Source organism: Sminthopsis crassicaudata, chromosome 3 (assembly GCF_048593235.1).
Source record: "Sminthopsis crassicaudata isolate SCR6 chromosome 3, ASM4859323v1, whole genome shotgun sequence".
In the NCBI taxonomy this organism is placed as follows: domain Eukaryota; kingdom Metazoa; phylum Chordata; class Mammalia; order Dasyuromorphia; family Dasyuridae; genus Sminthopsis; species Sminthopsis crassicaudata.
The window spans coordinates 619,222,086-619,248,731 of record NC_133619.1 but is presented as its reverse complement, the minus strand read 5'-3'; the positions used below and the strand labels follow the sequence as shown (position 1 = coordinate 619,248,731).

Here is a 26,646-nt window from a genome sequence, read left to right as displayed (position 1 = left end):
CCTAGACTGATAAAGGAGGTTTATTGTGGGGCTTGGAAGTAAGGGTAAAAGGTAGGAAGGCACCAGGGCCAGGGAGGCCCGTGAGGGCCGCGGAAGGCTGCCCGTTTGGGACCCCTGCAAAGACTCCTGGGCTGCCCCTTTTAGAATGGGGGCTCCTGGTGATCTTGAAGGTGGGTGGAGCCCCTGGCTCCTGGCCGGTTTTTAGCTAAGGAAGAAGCTGTTTGTGGGGGTGGGGAAGCCTGAGCAGATAGTGGGGGCTGGGAAGTCCAAATCAGCTCAGATCCGGTGGGGGCTGGGCCCGGATATTCAAAGGGTGCTTAAAGGGACCTCAAGCCCCATCACTCCCTGCTCCTGCATCTCACAGCCGGAAGCCCCGCGCCTTTGTGTCATACTCTAACCCTTACTCCCCTCCCCCCCCACCCAGTGCTGAGACTTTGGGGCAGGGACGGACGCTCTGGGATTTAGTAATTCAGTCTCTGAGCGTCTGGTCCGCCGGAACCTACGGGACTTTGGGGAGGACAGCGTCGGGCGGCCCCCGGGCAACGTCCTGAGGACACGCGGAGACCCCGGCGTCCTTCTCCGCTGCGTCCCCTTTTATGTCCTATTTGGGGCAGCTGGCTCCTCCTGAGGCAAGTCCCGGAGTCCCATTGCACGTGTTATATAACGACTGATTCTACATGTTATACAATGTCGAAGGAGCCGGGGCTTTGCTGCCGATCTCTGTCCCCATTTTAAACGGCCGCCCCGGGCGCCGGGGGTCAGTCGCCCCGCAGGGGTCGACAGAGTCGGGGTGGAGGGGGCCCTCCGCCCTGCACAGTGGCATAATGGTGCTGTGCTCTTCGGAGGGGGCGGAGACTGACCCGACCTCTCCCTCCCAGGGTGGGCGCGCAGCGGCCGCGCGCCTCCCCCCCAGCTGCCGCGCCCTTGACATTTAGCGCCCAGCTCGGGCCCCGCCCCTCAGGGAGGGACGCCCTACTCCCGTTTAGAACTACGACTCCCAGGGTGCACAGCGGCACACGCCGGTGACGTCACACGCCAGCGCCCAAGCGGAGCCGCAGGGTTTGGACGAGAAGCTGCGCCCCGCGCGCGCTGGGGTCACTCTGGACCTTTTCGGTGCTCGTGGAGAGCTTCCGGTCACTTCCTGCATCCGACTCGAGAGAGGGAAGGGAAGAAGCGTGTGGTGGGGGTGGGGAGCGGACGCCGCGCCCCTCCCCTCCACGGCCTGACGCGGTCTGATGATGTCACGGCGCATCATGGCGGTGGCGGCGGCTCAGAGAAGGTGAAGGTGAGTGAGCGCGGGTGGCCGCGGCGGCGGCGCTCCGGGGGCAGGCCGCGGGGATTGGCCGGCGCTGGCAGGTGGGCGGAGAGCCGAGGTGAGCCCCCGGGCCTCCGCTCGTATCCCCCAACCCCGGCCTCACGCCCCTCCCCCTTCCAGACCTGCGCCCCCTCCACGCCTGCGGCTTCCCTAGGGCTGGACCCTCCTCACCTTCCGTTCGCCCCCGTGACAGCTTCTGCCCCCGGGCCAGGCCCTCTCCCAACCCTGCCAGGCCCTTCCCCGTGTGAGCTCCCCCCCCTCCCCGGGCCAGGCTCTCCTGTGCCAGACCCCCTCCCCATGGCGCTTCGTCCAGCTCCAGAACCCTTCCCCTCCGTACTTGCACCCCTCCTCTGCTGGCCACGCCAGGCTCCCCCTTCGTGCCAGCCGCCCATCCCAGTGCCCCTCCCCTCCGGGCCAGCCCCCCTTCTCCATGCTCCAGCCCCCCTCCGGGCCAGCCCCCCTTCTCCATGCTCCAGCCCCCCTCCGGGCCAGCCCCCCTTCTCCATGCTCCAGCCCCCCTCCGGGCCAGCCCTCCTCCGGGCCAGCCCCCCTTCTCCATGCTCCAGCCCCCCCTTCTCTATGCTCCAGCCCCCCTTCTCCATGCTCCAGCCCCCCTTCTCCATGCTACAGCCCCGCTCCGGGCCAACCCCCCTCTATGCTCCAGCCCCCCTTCTCCATGCTACAGCCCCGCTCTGGGCCAACCCCCCTCTATGCTCCAGCCCTCCCTTCTCCATGCTCCAGCCCCCCTCTGGGCCAACCCCCCTTCTCTATGCTCCAGCCCCCCTCTGGGCCAACCCCCCTTCTCTATGCTCCAGCCCCCCCCCTTTCTCGGGCACACGGCATGCACACGTGCCTGGGTGTGCTGAGTGCCCCGGGGTTGGTCCCTGCCCTGGCTCTCCTCCCGCCCCGCCCCCGTGACAGCTCCCCCTTTCCTTCTGCAGTGGCGGGGCCGCCGACCTGTGAGGGAAGCGCCGGGATCCCTCCCTTCTCTTCCAGGCCAGCGGAGTCGATGATGTCAGCCTTGTGAACACATCCCACCTCTGGAAAAGTAAGTCCCGGTTCTCGGGCTGGAGGGGGGGCGGCCGGGGCGGAGCGCGGAGCCCTCCCTGCGGTCAGAGCCTGGTCGGGCTCCGAGCGGACACTCAGTGTGCTGAAAAAAGGGAAGGCCGCCTGGTGTCAGGCTCTGGCAGCTGTGCCCCCCTTCTCCGCAGCGTGCGGCTCTTCTTCTTCTCCTGCTGCTCTTCCCTGACTCTGGCCGGAGACGCTCTCCCCCATCTCCATTCTCTTCATTTTTTTCCGTTTTAATTTCTCAGCTTCTCCTTCTCTGTATCAGTTACATTGGTGGACGGGCCTGTGGATCCTTTTTTTCCCTTTTCCTGCTAGAAGTTGCTCTGCATAAAATTGGGTAAGAAAACGGTGTGAATCCAGGCTTTGCATCCCATCCCAAAGGCACATTCTCCTCCCCAGCCCCGACACGTGACCGACTTCCATCTCACGCAGGCGGGAGCAGCCTGGCAGGACCTGCAAATAGATCCTACTGGTGGCCGCTGGAACGTGGACTGGGGCTTGTTGGGTTGGGCAGCAGGGCATTAACGGTTCTGATCATGAAGCCATCTTCCAGTGAAGTCGCAGCGGCTTCAGACAGAACTTTTTTATCTAATTAGGTAACAATGGGGCCTCCCTGTTCCATGGGATTCCTTAGCATTACGGACAGATCCGAGCCCTCCGTGGCCAGATGTTCCCCAGAAACTGGCCTGATGCACGGGGAGATTAAATGATTTACCCAGATCCACACAATTAGGTTCCAGTGGCAGAATTCGAATTCAGGTCTTTCTGACTCCAAACCCAGCTTATTATCGGCCGTTTTCAGACTTTCTCTTCCTCTTGAAGTTTTATGACCACTTTTTGCTCTTCCCAAGAGGAAGGCCCCACTCGCCTAAAGTCTTCTTAGAAGTGGGAAACTCCCGAAGAGTTAAAGGGTTAGATGGGAGGTTCCAGGGTGTGGCCATCCTGGCTAGGGAAGGGAAACTTTGCATATTCTGTATGTTCTGCCACATTCTTGGCTTCCTTTTTTGGAATAAATTGTAGAAAAGCGAAAGGGCCTTTGTAGCTCTTGCTTGAGATTCCAAGCCTCACATGTTAGGTGGTACATTAAAGTTAAGCTAGTGAAATCGGGCCGAGGATGATAAGCTCACAAGGCTGTCATGCTTGACTGCTGCTTCCTTGGTGTGCTGTTAGTGACTGGAACACAGTAGGTACTTAAGTGTTTTTTGACTGACTACAGCAGCAGAACTAAGTGGAGCCAGTGAGAGTAGCGGGGTTGAGGAAGTCTCCTGAATTTGAGGCAGATGACCCAGGGAGCAGGAAGCCACGCCCTATCCCGATGCTTCCAAGTTGAGGGCATTGGCGAGCACCCGGAGGGCATTCACCCGGAGGGCTGAGGAGTGAAACTAGAGGAGGTTTAAGCTTTTCCTCAATCCCTTTTACATCTAAGAATTTTACATTTTCACTGAACTGCTTTCATTTCATTTCCTTGAATAACTCATCTGCCTTTAACTGTCACTTGCTTTACAATAACGCTTCTGGTTTCTAGCTCTGTAGTCTCACAAATAATCACCTAAACTAAAAATCACCTCATTATAACATGCTGACTGGTTTTCAGGTAATCCTCTTGGGAATGTGGTTTGTTCTGTCCTGGGCAAATAGGTATTTAGTTGCTGTAGGGAAAGTTGTCTTATTACAGGACTCCGACTTCAGGGATTTAACTCCAGGCCGAGTATTGGGTCAGCGGAGACTGGGAAGAAATATCAAAATATGATACTCTGGAATTTGGGTAGTAAAAAAAACTTGGGAAGAGCCCTCTGTCATTCTTCATATGGGCCTGATCCTCCCTTGTGTGGCTCTGCCCTGCTTAACTTTACCTCCAGCATGGGTGTGGTCCACCCAGCCCTGGTAGAGCTGCTGCGGGCTAAGGACTTCCAACCTGAGGGACTGATTGTACATTAGGCCTTTGGCCTGAAGCGGAGGAGCAAGACCTCATTGAGTTTCCAGTTGTCCAGCACAATGTCACTGGTTTTCTCCTTGTTCAGTCTCCCCTGGGTGACTTCTTAAGGAAAGGAAAGTAGCTCCATGGCCATAGGAGACCCCTAGACAAAATATGGCAATGGGGAGTGGAGTGGGATCAGTCATACCCTCGCCAGTCATCCAGTCTGCTGCCCCTAAGCATTACTTAGATGACTGAAACAGGCAAATTGGAGAATTCTTCCTTCCACGGCGTTGGTCTTTCCTTTTGTTCTTCTGGATTGATTTTGGCTGACTTTTGTCATCCACTCTTCCTAGATGTTCTTTCTGCTTCTGGAAGAGTTTCTTACAGATGCTAATGAGCATCTCTGATGCTTTTACTGCTGTAGTTACCTTCACCCCTCCTTGGGCATGCTTCATACTGTATTTCCCTATCCACTGCAAATTTGAGAGCCGAATGGGGAAGTGGTACAGCTGGCAGACATCAGATTGGCAGAGGCAGGGGCATCTTGCAAGGGGAAATTAACCTCTGGGTATCAGAAGCAAAAGGGTCTGCAGTGGTTATCAGTGGGTCCTATCCCCCTCATGCCCTATTCTTAGGTCTAATTGGGCCTTGGGTGTCCATGTTGTGGTAGCTGAATCATAAAAAGATGAACTTCTTTATAAAGAGATTCAGTTCAACAAACACTGATTGCCCTCTACCATGTACAAAGCATTGCTTAGATGACTGGAAACGGGCAAATTGGAGAGTTCTCACTTTCAGCAGTTTAGTTAAACAACCAGGAGAGTACAGCATGGGTAAATACACAGCAATTTGAAGATGGGAAAGGGGCTGAAAAATGGAGAGATTAAGGAAGGATTTATGTAGAAGGGGACATTCAGATGAACCCGAAGCACTGGGGATTCTTAAGAGGGTGAATTGTTGTAGGATAGCTATGCAGGAGCATGGGGATGAAGCTGTGAATTCAGGCAGTATCTTTTGGGAGTTTGACAGGTGTAGATTGGACTCAGATCTTGTTGGGATAGAGAGCTCACTTAGCACATTTGCAGTTCCTAGACTCTGGGGGCATAGAGTCTTAGAGCTGGATCAGGCCTCACAGGTTCCCTGGCCATCCATCAGGAAGCCCTGCGTGACCTGCCCATCAAAGCATCTTCCAGCTTTTACAGGAAGTGCTCCGGTGATGGGAAAATGTATCTCCTGAGGCTGCTCCCTGTCTTTTGGACTAGGAAACTTACTTTCTGTCTCTGGTGAAATATGCTTTTCATCCACTGGACCTAGTTCTGTCTTCTAGCACTAAGAAAGCAAGTCCCCTTCTGTTTCCTCGGGATGACCCCTTGAAAGGTGACAGAGTAATTTAGGCTCCCCTAAGGGAGCTCCCTAAGCTCCCCTTTCAGTTCATCTTCACCCGGCACGGGTCTCCTCGATCTCACATGTTCAGAACCAGCATTTCCTAAAGTATTTCGCATAGAGGCTGATCAGGATCTAAAGTGCACTGAGATCAACCTAGCTCTCATTCTGGGTGTTAGGTTTCTTTTAAGGCAGGCTGGAATTGAGTTGGGTTTTTCAGTTGGCACATCACCCTTTTGATGCTCATTGAGTTTTGAGGCATGAAAACTCTTTCATATCCATCTGCAAGCATTTCCAAAGCAGTTTCTATGTGTCAGACACTCTGCTAGGTGTTTGGGGCACAGATACAGTCCCTCTTCTGGAGCAGCTTATGTTCTAACAAGGGAGACACCCCCCCATTCTGTACTTGGTGGTTTCTTTGGAATCCTAGCACACGACATTATGGTTTCCTTATTGCATTTAGCCCATCTTCCTTTCTGTTGATCTGTTTTTGCTCCTGCTGCTGATCGTGTCGCGTGCTGGAGGCCTTCTTGGCTGTGTCACGCTCTGACATTGGGCAGAACGGCCTCTGAGGTGCGTTCTCTGTCCCTGGGACACTGAATAGGCACGGCCGGGTGGGGGCCCGGCCAAGCTCGAGCTCCTTCACCGGCCACCGTCCCTCTGCCTGGAGGGGACGGGGCTGGTTTCATTGGTACCAGATCACCTCCGTGCACTTAGGGAAGGCAGCTCTTCTCGCTCTCATGTAACTGAACCTCTCCCGGAGGAGCCCATGATCTGCTCACAATGCTTCCCCGAGCTTGGCCGTCTCCATGGTCCTTTGCTCAGGCCTTGGCTGTGACCTCTGATCTTCCCTTTCCCATGTTCTTTTTACAGTGTTCTGTGTTTTTGGGTGATGGCTAGGGGCAAGCAGTCGGAGGCTAATTTTACTCTCTGCTTTATGTAAAGATCAAAGAGCAGTCTGATCCAGGAAGTAGCTATTTAGCTCTCCTTCCTCCAATTCAGAAAAAACTCACCAATGCTACTTTACGTAGTGTGCCCTGTGGGGCAGTGGAAGGAGACTGAACCTGGGAGTCCCTGGTCAGGAGCTGAGATCCTGCTGCCCCCAAGGGGACTTTGCGCAGTCCCCTTCCCATCCTGGGTCCCAGCTGGTTCTCCTGTAAAATTAGGGGTGGGCCTCTGAGGCCCTTCCAGGAGCGCGGGCACTTCTGGCCTGTTGCCCTCATAGAAGCTGCTTTTCTCCACAGCGCAATGTCCCTGATCTTCTCTCACTGCAACCCCATTGTTTCAATCAAGAAGGACAAAAGACACATGGCCGAGGTGAATGCGTCTCCACTCAAGCACTTTGTCACTGCCAAGAAGAAGATCAATGGCATTTTTGAGCAATTGGGGGCATATATTCAGGAGAGCGCGACGTTCCTAGAAGGTAAGTGGGGTTTGACACAGTGCTGAGCATTTTAGTCAGTCCCCCCAGGAGGTGCCGTTGTGAGTCAAAGTGTCCCCGGTGGAGAGCTCATCCCCACACGGGGTCCTAAGTAAGGAGGGAGGAAGTGCTGCTTCTGTCACGGGCCCCTGGGCCTGTCGCTGTGCACTGCACTTGAGATTCCATAGGAAACAGTGATCAGGGAACCCCCGGATCTCAGCATTAAGAATTGGTGGGGGAGGAAAGCCCAGCCCCTTCATTGGACAGGTGACAAAGATGAAGGTCACACAGCTGGTGAACAGACCTGGCTCCAGATCCAGTGTTATGCTTGGCCAGTGACTGAGCTTGAGCTTGCGGGCTAATTTCTAAATAGGCTTCCTCTGGGCCTGGGGATGGATTTGAACTGGGGCAGTTACTGCTTCTGAGCTGCTCTGCACTCCCTGACTGCTGCTCCTGGTGCCCCTGCTGTAAATGAAGATCATCATAGGAGGTTCTAGACTCTAAACCCTCTAGCCCTGGAGATTCTAGACCCCCTACCCTTCTGGCTCTGGAGGACTCCAGGGCTCAGGCACATTATGTCTTACCTACTGGGGCCACCTAGGTAGTACTACTTGAGGGAGGGTCCCTGGACCCCAGGTCCCTGGACTCCAGACTCGCGCTTCTGCCACCTCCTCCCATGTATGCAGTGGAAAGAGTTTTAAGCTTGCCTGGTTTCTCTAAATTGGTCGTGTTTTCCTCATGAGCATGGTTGTCTGTCTGCCGTTTGGCAGGTCAGTGGCTAAATCTGTCTTTGGCTGCCTTCCCTGGGAAAGGAGAGGGCTGGGCTGCAGGGCAGGCACTAGCATAAAGTGTGTGTACATATAAGCCCTCGGGGAGCTTCTGGTCTAACGAGGGAAGGCAGCCAGAAAAAGGGGGTCCTTGCATGGGGGGAAGGAGATAAAATTGGATGCAGACCAGGATGGGCAGTGAAGGCTGGAGGAGTCACCAGAGGGAGAAGCCCCTTTTGGGGCTGATGGCAGAGTGCAGGGTCTCCCAAAGTCTTTTCAGCTTTGCCATTCTAGGATTGTTTTGGATGAGAGACTAGAACAGAGCTAAGTTTAGAACCAGAGAGCTTGCAGTCCAGGCCTATTGGTATTTACAGGCTCTCTGGCCTAAAGAGAGAAAGGCGGGGCTGGCAGTGACCTCTGAGCTTCCTTTGGCTCTGGCAGGTGCTCTGGGCCGGCACCCACATGTGGCAGGAATCCGGTGTCATCTCTGGGGCCCTTCAGTCCAGTTCACAGGCCAGCAGTGAAGGCTCCATAGGGGCTGTTGAACCCAGGAGGAGCCTTTCCTTCCTTGTCTGAAATTCTTGGGAATTCTGGGAACCCTTAAGCTGTCCTCTGCTCCGCTCCTACTATAGTACTGGTCTGCCTCACTCACCCCTCCCCTCTGGTCGGCCTAAAGTTTTGTCCAGGCCTCAGATTTCACTGGAGTAAGAAACTTCTGAGGGAAGAGGCCCCTCCTTTGTATGCTTCATAGTCTTAAGTCTGATCAGGCTGCTGAGCCAGAGGGTAAAAGCCTTTATTGTGGTCACCCCCTCAGCATGAAACCCAAGCAGGGCACGAGCCTGTAAGCCAGGAAAAGTGTGGGTTCAAGTCCCACTTCAGATCCTTGTTAGACGTATTGTCTTGAATTAGACATGTCTCGAAAAAGGCTCGTCTCTCTGAGCTTCCATTTCCTCATCTGTGAAATGGGCATAAAACTTGATAGTACCCCCTCCAGAGGATTACTAAGAAACTTAAACAAGATGATATGTCAAAAGGATTCCTAAACTTGAAAGTGCTCTGTGGCTCCTGAAGGATATCGCTTGTAAAAGCCACTAGGTGGACATAAATTGTTGGACTGACTCATCCACTCTGGCTTGCTGCTGCCCTTCGGATCTCCTGAAGTTTTGAGTCTTGAATCCTATTTTTCCATGATTCGTAGCCACTTAGCATCCCAGGGAGAATATTGGTCTGTAAAAGATGGCAGAGAAAGTTTGTGTGATTTGCGAAGAATCTCGGCCTGCTGTTCTGCTGTTTATTTTTGGGCCCAGCTGACATAAGCTACCGGGCATTTAATGAAGGCTTTTGGATTGTGCCTCCAGGGATGGGGCTTTCCTGTTTGTCTTCTCTGACAGCACGGAGTGTTCTCGGTGGGAGGGGCTGGTGGGAGAGCAGAGCCTCCCGGGCCCCATGGTCCCCAGATTATCCTGGATTAATAGCAGCCGTGGGGGAGGTGCAGTTGGGTTGGTCATTGCTTTTGTGAGTTTGTTTTTAATGCAGCAGCTAATGTCCAGCCAGAAGGGCTCCCGCTCGTCACTTGGACATTCCATTTGCTCTAGTCACATAAAGGGAGAAGTATCTGACCTTGGGCATGTGGGCCAGGAGACGGCCAGGCTTTCTAGTTTCTGCCGTGGCCTGCTTAGCAACGAGTCGGGTGTGTTAGGGCTGTGTGCTTTATAGTGCCAGTGAGCATGTCCAGGCTTCAGAACAGGCAAGGAATTGAGGGTGTGTCCCTATGGTCTCTCCGAGTTTGCCAGGAGGCTCACAAGATTACTGAACTCTCCTACCTTAACCTCTGCTAACTCACTCTAGGTCAAGTCTGGAATCCAGGGACCTGGCTTTAAATCCTCCCTCCAGTAGTTGCTATCCAGGTGGCCCCAATTAGACACAATGTGACTGAACCCTGGGGTCCTCCAGAGCCAGAAGGATTAGAGTCTAGAACCTCCCAGGTCCTGCAGTCTGCTGAGAGTCCCACAAGCCTTGGGTCTTTTCCCACATCAGCCATTGCCTTGTTTTCTCTGTCTAGAAAATTGGACTTATGCTTACTGTCTCTCCTATAATTCTGAGAATTAATGAGATAATAAAGGTATAGAATGTTTATATCTCTTTTCAAGGATGCTTCATTGCTTCAGGGAATCATGCAGGTTTTTCTTCTGGAATTGTTTTGACCACCTGACTCTGTGTGTCATTTATTAATAAAAACATCCTATCAAACTTGAAACTTCATAGAACCAGAACTAGGAAGATTCTCAGTGGCCAGGTGGCCCAAGGAACGGTGATTGGTCCAAAAGCTCCTTTTTTTTTTTTTTTTTTTTTTTGGTAAATATGCATAGAGTTTTTAACACTCATTTTGTTTTGTTTTGTTTTTGCTGAGGCAATGGGGTTAAGTGACTTGCCCAGAGTCACACAGCTAGTAAGTATCTGAGACCACATTTGAACTCTGGTCCTCCTGACTTCAGGGCTGGTGCTCTATCCACTACGCCACCTAGCTGCCTTAACATTCATTTTTAATGAGATTTTGAGTTTCCAATTTTTCTTTCTCCCCTAGATGACAAGTAATCTGATATAGGCTATCTATGTGCAATCATGTTAAACGCATTTCCACATTAGTCATGTTGTAAAAGATGTTTCTTAAACATAAAGGGGGAAAACCATGGGAAAAAAAAAAAAAAACTAAAATGAAATTAGACTGCTTCCATCTGCATTCAAACTTCGTAGTTCTTTCTCTGATGTGGATGGCATTTCCCATCAAGTCTTTTGGAATTGTCTTGAATCATTACATTGTTGAAGACCACAGGCTAAGGTAAACAAAGGTTAGAGGCAGAATTTGAACCTGGCTTCTCTGACTCCAGAGCCACTCTCTCTCTTGTATGTCTGACTCTTCAACTTCATTTTCCCCCCCAGATACTCACAGAAATGTGGAGCTTGATCCCGTCACCACCGAAGAGCAGGTGCTGGAGGTCAAGGCCTATTTGGCCAAGGTGAAGGGGATCAGTGAGGTCCTGGCCCGGCGGCACATGAAGGTGGCCTTTTTTGGCAGGTGAGTCCCCAGCCCTCTTAACTCCGTCCATTGTGGATCTGAGGATCCACACTGGCAGCAAATGTGGCATCCTCCAGGCCTCTGGCTTGTCTTATTCTTCCTGCGTGGGAGCCCAGAGGTCCTCTTTTAAAATAAAAGCTGCTAAGAGCCCACAGGGATGGTCTGAGGACTTCGAGGGAGAAGGTCAGCTCGGCTTCCATTGCTCAGAGAGCTGGGCCATGAGGAATCTAGCTCTTCAACCCCTCACCATGGGGGTTTAATAGTATGGCACTTTTTTGGACATTTGACTTATCCATAAACTTTATTAAACACCTACTTTGTACAAAGCCCAGGGCAGCAGGTGCTCGAAGAAGAGAGAGAGTGTAAATGAGACATAGTCCCTGTCCTCAGGGCGCTGACCTCCCTGGTTTGGAGAATAGGAACCCAACACATAACAGCAGTACATACTATTCCTTCATAAAAACCAGTAAAACAAGATCTTATGATCTCATTAGAGTAAAGAGAAAGTTGTTGACACCTGTAAATGCCATGAAAAGGGAGAGGAAAAGAGATAGGGGGAGAGGGAGAGGTTGGGAGGAGGTGGAAGCCGAAGCCGAATGAGTCAGCAAGATCGAGCTATTTTTAAAAGGACTTCGTATCCTGGGACGTACCAAGTTGGTGTAAAGCTCATACTACTGGCTTCCCTGGGTTGTTGTGAAGAGAGAGTTTGTAAACTACAAAGCACCGTTCTCAGCATATGGGAGAGCCCTTCGTCCTGCCCTCTTTGTCACTCTTCCCTGAAAAGTGACCTTTGGGTGAGAGGGAAGGGGCTCCATGGTTTTAGAGGGACATTAAAAACTGAAAATAAATAAATATGTGATGTATGATGATTTATTTTTTAGTATCTTCTTCCCTTCCCTTCCCTACCCCCCAACTTTTCTCCCTTTAATAAAATGAGAAAGGATTGGGATGATTGAGTCTGGAAAAGAGAAGAAATTGTGGGCCCAGAAGAGCCCTTCCAGACCCAGAAGTCCCTTTGTGGACTGCCTGTGTGCAGGCTGCACTTAGCCGACAGTGTCCTTGTGGGTGGCTGCTAATGGCTGTGATTCTCTTCCAGGACAAGCAATGGAAAAAGCACCGTGATCAATGCCATGCTCTGGGACAAAGTCCTGCCCTCAGGGATCGGCCACACCACCAACTGTTTCCTCCGGGTGGAGGGGACAGATGGCCACGAGGCCTTCCTGCTCACCGAGGGCTCCGAAGAGAAGAAGAGCGTCAAGGTAATGAGAGCTGAGGGCCCCGGAGGGCTTCAGGGGCCTGGTCAGGAGGGCCCGGGGGCGGGGAACCCGGAGCAGGCACTGAGGGCTCTGGAGGCCTCCTGAGTACGGATGTTTTGTTTTCAGCATTGTTCTCCAGAGCGTGAAGGGGCAGGTAGACTGCCGAGGGTCCGGACCTCCCCCCTTGTGTGGCCCTGGACTTGTTTGATATACTTGGTTAGAGGAAGGGCAGTCTATACCTGGTCTCGGGTCCTGGTTAGAAGTCAGAGGAGATCTGTATCTCACATCGGGGCTTGGAGAAGGCTTTGGGGTTTGGGCAGACTTGGTCCTCAGGGAGGTGCTGCAGGTTAGAGTGGGGCCTGACACCCTGATTTTCAGAAGAGGGGAGGGAATGGCCTCTATAAATGTCCTGTACTTGACCTCACTTCCTCAGACAGCTGCAGCATGTACTGTGGAGGGGATGAAAAGGGGACATCCCTGTGAGGAAGGGAGGACCCATGGGCACAGTAAGAGGCCCGGGGTCAGCCCCAGGAGGGCAGATGGTCCAGTTGTAGTTGGCCCTGGTCAGACCGGATCCTCATTTAGAAGGATATCTGGGAGAGAGTCATCCAGGATGGCGCCAGAGGCCATTCTATGCTGTGCAGAGGGGCCAGCTGGGGATGAGAAGGGACCTGGGTGCTGGCTGTCAGTAAGGATGGGGGGCGAGTGAGGGGCAGAGGAGCGGGCCTGTGCAGCTGGGACAGGCTGGGGACGGGCCCTGGAAAACAGGAGGCGCCTCTTCAGTTAGCGCTGCCTCCGGTGTTGGGGCATTCCCACATGCTGGAGCCCCTTCTGGCCCCGGTTCTGGAGCTCTAGGGTCTCCCTCTGAGCCGCGGCTGGCTGGTCACTCAGGAGGCAGCTCCCGAAGCTGTCATCATCTTCCTTTCCCTCTCCCCACAGACAGTAAACCAGCTGGCCCATGCCCTCCACCAGGATGAGCTCCTAAATGCTGGCAGCCTGGTGAGTGTGATGTGGCCCAATTCCAAGTGTTCTCTTCTGAAAGATGACTTGGTGCTGATGGACAGGTGAGCGAGAACACGAGGCCTGGGGACCCTGGGGCTGGGGGCTTCCCGGGGCTGAGGAGCAGACCAGGGAGACAGAGCAACTGCGGAGCCGGACTGGCCGGGCCTGGGCCGCCCTTTGTCACATGGAATAGCACTTGGCGGGCTTTCCCAGCCTGGCGTGCCAGCCCTGTCAGAGCTGCCGGACTGTTAGTACTCGGCGGCGATGAACTGCCAGGCTTTACGTGCACGTTTGCTAAGGCAGATTTTTCACTTGCAGCCTGGCAGCCTTCAAGGCTCAGCCTGATTTTTCTCGGCTCTGTGGGCTCATGCTTCAGATGCGTGGGTGCTTTAGGACCTTCTAATTTTTCCACAGGGGAAGAAACTATTTCCTCCTCTGCTCTCTTTGTAATGATGACATGCTTTTTTTCCTTTTGTGACCTTTAGCCCTGGGATTGATGTCACTACGGAACTGGACAGCTGGATCGACAAGTTCTGCCTAGATGCCGATGTGTTTGTACTGGTGGCCAACTCAGAGTCCACACTGATGCAGACGGTAATCCCTCCCTCCCCCCTCCCCTTTCTTCTTTCTCCTCTCCTTCTTCCCCTTCCTCCTCCCTCTCTGTCCTCCCCCTCTTCCTCCCACCATGGCTGAGGTTCCCCTGAGATAGGCCTTCTTTGTTTATAGGAGAAGCAGTTCTTCCACAAGGTGAGCGAGCGCCTTTCTCGCCCCAACATCTTCATCCTCAACAACCGCTGGGATGCCTCTGCCTCGGAACCGGAGTACATGGAGGAGGTGGGTGGCTTGCTGCCTGTATTTCCCCGGAAGGTGCTCCCCACCATAAATGTGCTTTCAGACTGCCTTGGTAGTGGAGGAACGAATCCAACAAATGAGAGGAAGCCCAGACTTGAGACAGCTTCTCCTTCCCCCATTCCCCTCCCTTCCCCCCCGCGATCTCCCCTCGGCATCATAAAATGTCAGAGCAGATGGCACGTAGAACTGAGAAGGCCTGTTGGTCATCTGGCTCAGCTCTGCCATTTTACAGAGAAAGGCCCTGAGACCAGACAGGATCAGCCCCAAGGAATGGGTTCTCAAGGAAGCGCCCATCAGACAGCAGTCACTGTTCTCTGGCTTGGTGCAACTTCACCCACTACTTTCCTTTTTCTCAAGCACAAATAGCAGAAAAGGGGCTGACTGGTGGTTTCCAGGCTGTAGCTGCCCTGACCTTCTGGGGGCAGGAGCTGCCCAGAGATGGTGCCTAGGAGGGCAGGCTGGCACGGCCGGCAAACGCCTCACTTTTCTTGGCCTTGGGCCTCTTCCAGGTCCGCAGGCAGCACATGGAGCGCTGTACCAGCTTCCTGGTGGATGAGCTGGGAGTGGTGGATCGGGCACAGGCGGGAGACCGCATCTTCTTCGTGTCTGCCAAGGAGGTGGTCAATGCCAGGATCCAGAAGGCGCAGGGGATGCCAGAAGGAGGTAATGGCGCCCTTGTTCATCTCTGTAGTTATGGGGATGCCAGGAAATCCAGCAGTGCTCCCTCAGAGGCGAGAAGGGCTCTCGGTACAGTGGTTTCCTTTCCCTGCCCATTCTCTGGGCACAGCATGAGTGATTCAGGGATGGCTGGGGCACCAATGTGGGCCCGGTGCCCACAGCCTTGCCCACTAATTCTGGCCTGCTCCCCTAGGAGGCGCTCTGGCTGAAGGATTCCAAGTGAGAATGTTTGAATTTCAGAACTTTGAGCGGAGGTTTGAGGTGAGCCCTCCCCCATCCCACCCTCCCCCACCCCCTGCCTAACAGCCCATCGCTCACAGGCCCTTCTCCCCAGGAGTGCATCTCGCAGTCGGCTGTGAAGACCAAGTTTGAGCAGCACACGGTGCGAGCCAAGCAGATGGTGGAGGATGCGCGCCTCATCATGGACTCTCTACATGTGGCGGCGCAGGAGCAGCGGTGAGAATGGGGGGATGACGGGGCCTGCACTGCCCTTGGGGCCCCCCATCACCGCAGTCTGCTTCTCCTCCAGACCTCCCATGCATCTCTTGAGTTCTGTGCATCATGAATGCTGTTCCATGACATGCTTGTACCCCAACTTCTCCAACTACTACTCACTTCACAGACAGCTTCCTTTCTAGGTTATTCCTCCCATAGAAATGATTGCTGGAAGTGTTTTGATCTACACCAGGACTCTCTGCTTCAGTTAGGCTGGGGGATGTGGCCACTAGTGGGAAGGCGGAGTCAATAACTACACAGTTCCTTCACTTTTCTTGCATTATTCCAAATTGTTTTCTAGACAAGTTGGACAGTTCGTAGGCCCACCAGGAGCCCCTCCCACATTAACTATCGCGTCATTTTTTATTTTTGTCAAGTGAATAATTGCATTTTAGGGATAAAATTCCTTTAAACTATTTTTAAGCAAGTATGTAGGCCACTGTAGAACAGGCCCCAGTGCCCATCGAGTGCCAGCCGTATGTTATAGGAGTCTGGGGCCCTGGAGCTAGTGACTTGCCCAAGATCCCTCAGTGTTTTGAGAGTTGGGGCTGGGCAGAGTGCCATGAGCCTGACTCCATGCTCTCGGATGACACCATATTAAGCCTTCTTGACATTCCCATTGACTTGTGGGTTTGGGACTTACTCCCACTAATCTCAGCAACTGTGAGGTGGCCCATTTTAAAAAGGCAGGGACCCTGTTCTGAGCAGCAGTTCTGTGGCTGGCCAGTGGTAGGAGCTAAGAATGGACCCTGGGGAAGCTTAGGAGAATACTGGTCGTAAACCTTTTAGGGTTCCTGCCTGTCCGACCCTTACCCTCTCTAGTGCCAGGTGGGCAGTAAGAGGCTCCAGAGCTTGTGAGGCCATGGGTGGAATGCTGGGCCTCAGGTCAGGAAGGTGCCAATTCAGATGTTACCTCAGGTTCTTGCTAGTTGTGTGATTGTAGGCAACAATCTCAATAGGACTGTCAGAACTCCCAAATTTCCGTTTTTTGCTCTGACTGGCTCATTTCTAATTGACACCTTCTTTCTGCAGAGTTTACTGCCAGGAGACGCGAGAAGAGAGACAGGACAGGCTGGGGTTCATTGACAAGCAGTTAGAGCTCCTCACTCAGGACTTCAAAGTTCGGATTAAGCAGATCACTGAGGAGGTAGAAAGGCAGGTGAGTCCTGACTGTGAATTAGAGCTGGGGCCCTGCCTGCTGTGTACACTCTCAGCTTCAAGCTGCAATGTTAGGGGTGTTTCACGGTGTTTTTTTTCTGTATTTCCCAATTTTGTTTTCATCTGATGTGAGCTTTCAGCACTCTGGGGTGTCTCAGCTCATGTTTGACCTCTCTGTGGTAGAAGACCTTGGGGGGAGAGGATGAAGCTTAGGGCACGGCAACTGGGGCACGCTCATCGCCAAGCCTAGTACTGTTGTCATCCCGCTGGGCCTGAGCTCTAGCTCCAAGGGGGCAGTTCATTTCCTCCCATCTGCCCAATGAGAAGGGGTGGACGTACAGTTCTCTTGACCCCTCCTTTTAGTTCTCAGGAGTAATTGTGAGCTGGCTGGGGTGAGGGGGTTCAGTCCATCTGTCCAGCACTGGGGATGTCTCCTGGCATCAGTGTGTTTTTGGTGGGGTTTTGTTTCCTGTAGGTATCTAATGCCATGGCTGAAGAGATCAGGCGCCTCTCGGTGCTGGTGGATGAGTACCAGATGGACTTTCACCCCTCTCCCGTGGTTCTCAAGGTTTATAAGAATGTGAGTCATGAAACAGTTTCCAAACCTCCAGCCCTGGGAGCCCTCAGCCCCGACCGGTGACTCAGCCCCAGCTGCTCGGGCAGATCCTCAGGCTAAGTCTGACCCTGGGGCCCCGACTTCTTAAGTAGTCATGTGTGTCTGCAGCAGATTCCCGGGAACACAGCTTCTCAGAAATGACTTTTCCAGACGCCCTCCTTAGGGACACCATTGTTAATAACAATGGCTAGTGTTTGTGCTCTGGAAGTTGTCAGGCTTTTGACACACATTAACCTGTGCCACGGGGATCTCATCTCCCTTGTAGGAGTTACATCGCCACATTGAGGAGGGGCTGGGTCGCAACCTCTCTGACCGCTGCTCCAATGCCATCACCGGGTCCCTGAAGACCATGCAGCAGGATATGATAGGTCAGTGTTTCCCGGGGCTTGAGACTGGGGGGAAGGAAGCCAGGTTGCCCTGGGGCTCCCAATAGGGGGCATGTTATGGAGCCCTGCCTGCCCATGCTATTTCCTCATGAGGAAGGGATCCACACATCACAGCATAAAACGTGGCTTCCCTTTGTCTGAGCAAAGCTTGCCTGACCCCTTCTGTTAACACCTCAGCACCCCAAGAGGCTGGTGGCCTCCACCAACAAAGTCACCCCCCACAAAAAGGCAGCGTTGCATAGAGAAGAGTGTGGGAAGCCAGCCAACCTGGAGTTAAAAACATCTGTCACTCCAGGAGCACATTAAGAGCGGTGTAGACATGGGCATCTTCCTCTGCCCATGATGGCAGTGCTTATCTTCCCTCCAGATTCTAACTCTTCTCCTTGCCTTTGAGTTGCTACATCAAAAAAAAAAGTCAGTCCTCCTTTGGCCAACCTCTGGTAGCCCCCAGCTCTCCCCTGACCTAGTATGTCCATCATGAGGATTTGAAGGAGGATTTCAGCAGAAGGCAGTAACCCATGATCTATTAAGGTGACAGTGAAGATGATTGGGGGTAGACTCTACTTCTGCAAATGGACAAAGATGACATCTTTAAGTATAGGAAAGCTGAGTAGAAATCATGATAGCCAAGATATCTAGATATATATCTCTGTTTCTTTATGGTTTACAAAGCACTCTGTGTTATCTAATTTGACCATCACAGCAAAACAGGAAAGTCAGTGCTATTATTAACTGCTGCTATGAGATATTAAGTGTTTTATCCAGGTTACCCCCTCAGATCTGAGGCAGAATTTGAAGTCAGGACCTCCCGATTTCAAGTCTTAACATTCTGGACCTCTCAGTAGCCTCATAGTAGTAGAAGTATTAGGTGAATTTAAATAGCATCAGAGTAATAATATATTATTAGATATTAAATTTCAAATAATTGTATTAACATTATTAGGATAATATTCTAATACAGAATGTACTGTTGAATCCTGTCTGCCTTTGGATTAGCTAAGATGTTCATTTGGCCCGTGGCACCAATAGAATTTCAAATGTTCTTTTCGGAGCTCTTTAAAATTGTTATGGTGGCTCCCATTTGCTTAGCATAACATCAAATACCGAGGTTTATGATTTGGCATATTCTGACTCTCTTTTCTTCCTGTTTCTGACTTGTACCAGATGGCTTGAGACCTCTCCTTCCCGTAGCCCTTCGGGGTCAGATAGACATGCTGGTCCCACGACAGTGCTTCTCACTTAGTTATGACCTCAACTGTGACAAGCTCTGTGCTGACTTTCAGGAAGACATCGAGTTCCACTTTTCTCTTGGGTGGACCATGCTTGTCAATAGGTTTCTAGGACCAAAGAATAGCCGCCGGGCCTTGATGGGCTATAATGACCAGGTGAGCGACCTTCCAGCAGGCATAGGCTCCCCAGTGGGGAAAGGGACTAGGAGCACACACACACATCCCCCCCACTCCCCCGAGCTTAGAGAAAGCCCTCAGTGGACACTAAGTCTGACTCAGCCTCAGGCAGGCAGGCAGAAGAATCTCTGTCCAACAGTGGTGTCCACTCTGACAGTTCGTGGATGAGAAGCCCTCTTCCCACTCTGGGATACACAGGTGCCCACTTTGCTGCTTGCCAGCCTCAGGCCAGTATGTTCCTCCAGTCTTCCTGCCCCATCAGCCTTTGCGGTTGGACTCACTCTCCCTCCATCAGTGTCAGGAAGCCCGTTCTGGACTTGGGAGGGATTTCCTGTGGCAGGGACCCTGGGGCTGGATGTCAATTACTTCTTTCCTCTCAATTACTTTCTTCTTCTCTCTCCATCTAGATCCAGCGTCCTTTACCTTTAACTCCAGCAAACCCCAGCATGCCTCCCTTGCCTCAGAACTCTCTCTCACAGGAAGAGCTCATGGTATCAATGGTCACCGGCCTGGCCTCCCTGACCTCCAGAACCTCCATGGGAATCCTCGTCGTCGGGGGAGTGGTGAGTAGGGGAGCGGGACGTGGGGCTTTCGGGCCCCTGCTGCGGCCTCACCAGGCGTGTGCTGTGGCCAGTGAGAGGCGTTTCCAGGAGCCATGGCCCAGCTCCTAAACTGCCCCATCGTGGGGGAACCCTGGTAATGAGGCCCTGCCAGAAGTCAGACCCTCAGATGGAGAGGAGCCTGTGAGGCCCTTGTCTGGTAGACAAGCTGGGATGAGATACCCAGGTGGGAAAAGAGGCAGCTGTGAGGAATGCCGGCACGGCCTCGTCTCCCTCCTTCTGTACCCATGGCTACCACAAGTGACTAGGTGAGGGCAAGACCACCTTTCTTTGGGGCTCCCACCACCCTGGACTCTGCTCTTGTTCCTGCATTTTCCTCCCAGTCCAGCCAGTTCTTCTGGTGCTGTGGCACCTGGCATCAGGCCCTCTCCCAGGGCCTAGCTCTGCCCTCTCACCTCGCATAGCCGAGTTCTGGGCCCATTTCACCTCTTAGACATCCCAGCAGACCCTCAAAGAGTTGAATTCCTTTTGTTTTGTTTCTTGTGTCCCATCCCATAAGCAGGGCTGAAGGCTCAGGGTGTCTGTTGTGATTGCATCCTCTCAGTGGGATTTCACACGCTCGCTTTCAGGCCAGCTGCGGCACTGTGGCTCCTGCAGAACCATGTTCTTGCTTGACTGGCCAAGCCCCCCATCTGTCCTCTAAGAAGACTTGAAGTGATGGATAGGCTTATAGCCTAAACCCAAGAACCCCATTCTCTTATCTGCAAGGGCCAAGGCTGGGCAGGGCTGCCCGAGAGCTCTGGGCTTTGTCCTCGCTGTTGGACATTTGACTTTCCTTGTTGCCCTCTTCTGCTCTCAGCATCCATAGATGCGTTAACCGCTCAGGCTGCACAAGGGGAAGAACACAAGGGCTCTCGCTCTCAGAGGGGTCTTCAGCCAAACAGCACTTTTGCCTTCCCTGGACAAAAAGGGAGAGCTTTGCTTGTGTCTGGCCCTTCTCGGGAGCTTAATGAGCTGGGCTCAGTGTCAGGCCAAGCTCAATGGGCTCAGCCATGTCCTAGCGCGGGACCCGTCTCAGATTGCCTTCCTCATCCCTAAAATGAGAAGGCTAAACCTGGTCTCTGGGGTCCCCCTTTGTTCTTTGGGTCTGTGAATCTGATAGTAATGGCAGCGCCCAGCATTCAGTGTCTGCTCCATGCCAGGCAGTTTCTGACCCCACAACTGCCCTTGACAAAGGTACTTTATTTGGTCTCTTTGAGGAAATGGAAGCAGAGGTGAAGGGCCTTGTTTTAAGTCTGGAGCTGGATTTGAATTTAGGTCTTTTGGCCCCAGACCCAGAGCTCTGTCCATCTAGAAATAAGAAGAAGCTGCCTTGAGATCCCAGAAGCCCTTGTTTAACATGGAATTCAGCCAAGCTTGGTCACCTGGTCTTTCAGTTAGGGCAGGGAGACTACAACTGGCCCGAGAGGCCAGCAGGAGTCTGGTTAAGAAGCAGGTCCTGAAGATGTCATGACCTCACTTGGTGCTCAGCATGATCCAGGCTTGTGGAGGAAGAAGTTGGGCGGGGGAGAGGCGTTCCAATAAAATTCCAGCAGACTCTAATTGAGTGTGTGTGAATGTGAGACCCTGAGCTCTGTGGGGAGGATAGAAGCATCGCATCCGCAGCATCTCTTCCCCTAGACGTGCCAAGGCTGTGGGCGAGGAGCAACTGAGGGACAGGCTACCGGTGGGGGGCCGAGCCAGGGATCGGGGGCATGCCACAGTGCTGGGTTCTTTGGGACTCGTGGCTGGCCTTCCTCCTCATGCTTCCGTTATCTACAGGGCACTGCCCACCAGAAGAGTGGTTGGAGAGGACACCTGGGGAGGGCATTCACCTTTTAGTAGGCGAGCCGCCGTGTGAACTTAGTCTGTTTCCATGGAGCAGGTTATGCACTAATCAAGCCCAGGATGAGTCCAGCAGCCGGAGTCTTAGCATGGATCTCTGTGAAATTGCCAAGACTTCAGCATGCCACTGGATTTCTTAGCCTCTTGTCACCTTGGTTTCCTCATCTATGAAAGGGTTAGGAGTTGGACTGGGCAACTGCTAGGGTCCCTCCTAGCTCTCAGGATCCTATCATGTTTGGAGCCCCTGCCCTGCCTGCATCCTTAGGGCTGTTGTGAGGCCGTGCTGACATGCGGACTTGCAGACACTTGGGAAATGATGAGGACTTGGTGGTGTGCACTTAAGTGCTCTGTTGAGCTGCTCCCTGCCCAGCTTTAGTGAGTGTGGCTTGTGCATAAAGCACAGCAAGAGCGCAGAGCCTCGCACAGCACTGCTGCCGGCCTTCCAGGAATCTCCAATGAGGTCCCCCAGAGCAGGGCAGTGAGCCAGGTTGCTTTTCTTCCATTTCCCAGTAAAGGGAATTGGGCCTTCATCTTTGATTTTGTTCATTGAAAAATAAATCTTCAAAAGTGAAGCCAGATCATTATATGATGGTTCTTGGCCAACAAAGTCCCTTCACTCCGTCAGACCTCCTCTCGTGGCGTTCCAGGCGATTATCTTGGTTTTATAAATGAAGACACTGTCTCAGACAAGTGACTTCACAAGGTCACACAGACAGTAAACAGCAAAGCCAGGGCTTGAACTCAGCTCTCAGATCTCGAATTCAGCGCTTTAAAAAATAAATGTTTGTTGATAGCTGTTGTCATATCTGCTGGCTTTCTCTCCATATTCCTCCCCTCCCACAAGTTTTTCAGTAGAATAATGAATTGCTTAAAGAAGAAAAAACAAAATGAACCAAAGCAAACATTAGCAGGTCTGAGGAGAAGTGGAGGTGGCCAAGCCAAGGAAAGCTGAGGAACTGTCCCTGCAGAGGAGCCATCCTTCTGCTTAGGGCCAGGCTCCCGAGGGCCCCTCGGGGTGGTGTGGAGCGCTGCTTGTGTTTTGTATTCCTACTTCTACTTCAGTTCACCTGGACATGTCTGTGCTTTTCCAGGTTCATCACACGCTCCTTTCTTACAGCCCACTCCTCTCTAACCCTCCCCCACCCAACAAGTGTCCACTGTGTTCCCAGGCCTTTGTTTCCCCAAAAGGTGCCGTTCAGTGCTTTTCAGCTCCTTGCACGTTGTATCTGTCTGCCAGCCATTACTGGAGTTCCCTAAAAAGACAGCGCTGACCTCTTCTGGCTCTGATTGTGCTCTTTCTCTCCAGGTCTGGAAGGCAGTGGGCTGGAGGCTGATTGCCCTTTCTTTGGGCCTCTATGGCCTCCTCTATGTCTACGAGCGTGTGACGTGGACCACCAGAGCCAAGGAGAGAGCCTTCAAGCGCCAGTTTGTGGAGTATGCCAGTGAGAAGCTGCAGCTCATCATTAGCTACACTGGCTCCAACTGCAGCCACCAGGTCCAGCAGTGAGTAGCTCTTGCTTCCCCTTTGTTCCCAAGGCCTGTCAAGGGTTCAGAAGCCTTGCTCCAAAATGGAGCAGACTGGACGGACCTCTCTGTTAGCGCCCCTGACCCTGGGGCCTAAGGGAAGAGGGGCATATACTCCTGTGACTTGGGGGCAAAGCTCACCAGAGGCAGGGAGGTGGGCTGCTTGGCTTCTGGTCAGACCAATCAAGAGCTGATGTTTCCCTGGACCTGAGCAAAGTCAGGAGCAGCTCTCTCTCTCTCAGAGCTCTCTGGCTTTGAAGAACTGGGCATAAACATTTATTGATGACTCTTCCCATGGCTGGAAAATTAAATGGGAATGAATCTTTTAGATTAGCTCTATATTAATCTATATAAAATAGATATAAATCTAATCTAATCAGCAGTACAGATAGACAGAAATTCTGTGAGATGTATGTGGCATGTGCTTGGGACTTGAAGGGACTCAGGATCCAGGGCCTTTCCCCTTGGGTGTTCACCATCACAAACCTAAATGTCTGCACTTCCCAATGATCCGGCCTCTCTCTCTAGGGAGCTGTCTGGGACCTTTGCTCACTTGTGTCAACAAGTAGATGTGACTCGGGAGACTCTGGAACAAGAGATTGCCGCCCTGAATAAAAAAATCGAGGTTCTGGATTCTTTGCAGAGCAAAGCCAAACTCCTCAGGTGAGCGGGCTGCTGGTGGCCCCAAGGAAGCCAGCTGGTGCGATCGGCTCTTCCCAGACTCGCTAGTCATCTTAGTGGCAAACTGCCACACACCTCGGGGAGCTGGTCAGGCCCAGTGAGGGGGAAAGGGGGAACAGGATGAGAAGCCCAGGGTCTAGCTGTAGCTCTCTGACTGATTAGCAGTGTCTCCAAGCAGGTCCCATCTTAGTTTTTCATTTGCTTGGTGGGATAATACCCACCCAGCCTTTCTCACAGGTTGATTATGAGGATCCAATAAGGTGTGTTTAAATGTATTTGGGAAAAAAGAAACAACAGAATTGAAAATTAGGCACTTTGAATTCAGATTGGATCTATATGATGATCTTTTTTTTTTTTTTTTTTTTCTTCAGGAATAAGGCAGGTTGGCTGGACAGCGAACTCAACATGTTCACCCATCAGTACTTACAGCCGAGTAGATAGTATGGGAAGCTGGGAGCTCCAGGAAGTGTGAAGAATGGGTGTTGGGGCCCAGACGGAGGCGGGACAGTGGCAGGGGCCTCAGGCCGAGACACGGACGCCAATCCTTGTGGTAGTGGCCACATAAATGATAGCACCCCAATTTCTGATAGGGCGTTGAACCTTTAAACGCTAGTTATTTATTACCCTTCCTTTGCCTGCTGTTGAGATGAGGTGGTTTGCAGGAAGAATGTCTGTCTCCGTATGCTTACAGAAGAATTTTTCTTGTAAAGATAACTGTGGATGGTACTGAGCTTTCTTTAAATTTTGTCATTTCTAAACTTTATCAAGTTCTAATTGATTCAGTCTTTGATTATTTGGTAAATGACTTGTTGCAATGATTCTCCTGATTTCAGAATTGGCCAAAGCCCATATTAAGAGTATTGGAGAAACTCAGTGCTCAAGCAGAGACCCCTGTTCCCCACTTTCCCTCCCCCCTCCTGTGGTATTCACACCAGCCTGTGTAGACCCACAATCCTCTGCTCTTCTTCAGCTGAAATACAACAGTAGAGAATAGCCCCTCTCATGAGTGCTTGTATTTGCTTCTCAGATACAAATGTTCATTTGAAGTAGCTACAATAAGCTGGGAGTCATAGCCAGCCCCAGCCTAGGAAGAGGTCTCACTTGGGTTAATTTGGTTTGATCACATTTAATCCTTTCCCTTTGGCAGCACTTGAGTCATTCTTCCAGACAGTGCTTTGACACATGAAATAGCTGGGCCAGGGAGGCTTAGCCAACCAAGAACTGTTTGGGACTTGAAGAATTGCTGCAAATGGAAACTTAGGTGATGAAAATCGCTTAGAATAGTCAGCAGTAGGTCAGTACGTGAGGAATGAAGTGCATGTGTGTGGTGTTCACTTTCAAAAGGGCGGGATTCTGCCATTCTCTTCCCACTGCGTGGCTGGTTCAAGTCCTTGGTTTCTATAGTGCATTTGTGCGAGTTCTCACTTTGTGAAAGATAAGTAGGTTTAAAGAAAGGAAGGAAGCTGCTGAAGGAAGATAAGGCAGAAATGGCTTGGGAACAGAGAAGAAACATGGGCAGCAAGCATAGATTACGGTGCCTTCCTGCAGGACATCTGTGAGCACAGTGAAAGAGCAGCTCAGATGATGTTATCAAGCTAGTTTTCATTTGTGCCTGAAGTAGGCCTTCCTCCTCACCCAGCTTAGACTTTTGCCATATTTTGCTTTGCATCTTCTTCCTGAGAAATGAAATCACCAATTTCAGACAACCTGCAACTCCCACCCCCGCCTGTTTGTCTAAAAGAATCTGTTCCATGTTATTGCAGCTGTTCCTCACTCAGCATTCAGTGCCAGTGACTCTTGGGAATCTTTTGACAGAGAATTTGGAAAAATCCAACCCTCCCACTATCTATCCCCATTAGTTTCAGTCTGAGACACACCTAGGCCACTTGAGCCCACTGAAGACTATCAAGTTTTGGGATGATTTTCATTGGCAGTAGAAGAGCTCCTGCCCTCTTTGGCTTCTTCTCTTATCCCAGGAAGAGCCTGGGAAAAGCTGTGTCTATCTTGCAGAATCTTGAAGCCCTGGAGAACAGGACAGCAATTTTGCTGGCAACTGACTGGTCATGGGGAAATAGGATGGTCCCAAAGGAAGCAGCTTGCCTGGGAGGCAGGGACCCCAGAACTTAGCATACTCCCCCTAGCTGGCTATACAGTGGAGCTTTTTATTCCTTGCTTCTGCATCTTGCTGCCATTTCATCTTCCTGGGCTTGGTAGTTCACATATTTTGTATTTTAGTTTCCACTCACAGCCCGGTAAGCAGGCAGTTATGTTGGAAAGCAATTTGAATGCAGACTGACCCCTCTGTAACTTAGATCCCACTACTGAGTTTTCAATGGTTGGTGACTGAGCTGCAGCTATAATAGGGGTGAAGGAAAATCCCTCAAGATAGTGCTATTGGTCAGGGACTTAAGTGGTATTCATGTACCTACTTGTTCCCCTATCCCATTGGCATAAAAACAGAAGGATGGATACATAGTAGGTCTTTGCTGAGATTGAAACATGGTTAGAAGATATTTTTGTTGTTTTGCCAGGATTGACCAGGTAGCCTCAAAGATGGATTTAAAAATCACTGTAACAAAGTACAGTTGCCAATGAATTTTGTCATATTTGTGGAAAGGTTTTTTTTTTTTTTTTTTTTAATCTAAATTTTAAAAAGAAAACATCTCTTAATGTCTTGAATGTAACTGGGGAGAAAATGGGAATTTTGAGATTCTTATGTGATAAATGGGTAAAATTTAATTTGTGACAATGAAGAAAGACCCTTTACTAAAAGAAGATTGGCAAATTGCACTTTATTTTAATGCTGCTAACTTTTTTCTTTGTGTGTGTGTGTGTGTGTGTGTGTGTGTGTGTAAGTTGTTGGGTTACCAAGGCCTAAGCTTGATAATGAGTTCTCTCTGTTGTATTTAAGGTGATAGATTTTCCTGAATTAGCCCTCTATCATTGCTGAGAATATTGGAAACAACTGAAATAAAAAGCTGTTGGGAAATGCTTTGAGCTTGCATTTCATCTATTTAAAGTCATTTGAAACCTTGAGAATCACTCTGATTAAAAGGGTAGCTGAGGGAGCAGCTAGGTGGCACAGTGGATAGAGCACCAGCCCTGAATTCAGGAGGACCCGTGTTCAAATCTGGTCTCAGACACTTAACACTTCCTAGCTGTGTGACCCTGGGCAAGTCACTTAACCCCAGCCTCAGAAAA

At 51.6% G+C, this 26,646-nt stretch overlaps 1 protein-coding gene across 4 annotated transcripts; it reads left to right on the top strand.

The window, feature by feature from the left end:
* Positions 1 to 694: 694 nt before the first annotated feature.
* On the top strand, positions 695 to 26,434 carry MFN2 (mitofusin 2). 4 transcript variants are annotated; one of them, XM_074306246.1, is made up of 20 exons: positions 695 to 1,285; positions 2,257 to 2,363; positions 2,629 to 2,720; positions 6,929 to 7,107; positions 10,812 to 10,947; positions 12,044 to 12,206; positions 13,143 to 13,267; positions 13,691 to 13,799; positions 13,932 to 14,039; positions 14,567 to 14,720; positions 14,929 to 14,996; positions 15,070 to 15,191; positions 16,263 to 16,389; positions 16,864 to 16,968; positions 17,270 to 17,372; positions 18,555 to 18,775; positions 19,204 to 19,359; positions 22,547 to 22,743; positions 23,293 to 23,427; positions 23,817 to 26,434. In XM_074306246.1, exons 4-20 carry the CDS (start codon positions 6,933 to 6,935, stop codon positions 23,884 to 23,886), a joined length of 2,274 nt encoding a protein of 757 aa, XP_074162347.1. In that variant the 5' UTR covers positions 695 to 1,285; positions 2,257 to 2,363; positions 2,629 to 2,720; positions 6,929 to 6,932; the 3' UTR covers positions 23,887 to 26,434. The 4 variants fall into 4 exon arrangements, with proteins under 4 accessions (XP_074162347.1, XP_074162346.1, XP_074162349.1 ...); XM_074306248.1 differs by having other exon boundaries at positions 1,268 to 1,373; XM_074306245.1 differs by lacking the exon at positions 2,629 to 2,720 and having other exon boundaries at positions 702 to 1,285.
* The last annotated feature ends 212 nt before the right edge of the window (positions 26,435 to 26,646 follow it).

Bases quoted from the DNA above. Each gene is read 5' to 3' on its own strand.
- MFN2 (XM_074306246.1), top strand. From the start codon at position 6,933: ATGTCCCTGATCTTCTCTCACTGCAACCCCATTGTTTCAATCAAGAAG. The intron at 13,800-13,931 runs GTAATCCCTCCC...CTTTGTTTATAG, and splicing joins AGTCCACACTGATGCAGACG to GAGAAGCAGTTCTTCCACAA. The intron at 19,360-22,546 runs GTGAGTAGGGGA...CTTTCTCTCCAG, and splicing joins TCCTCGTCGTCGGGGGAGTG to GTCTGGAAGGCAGTGGGCTG.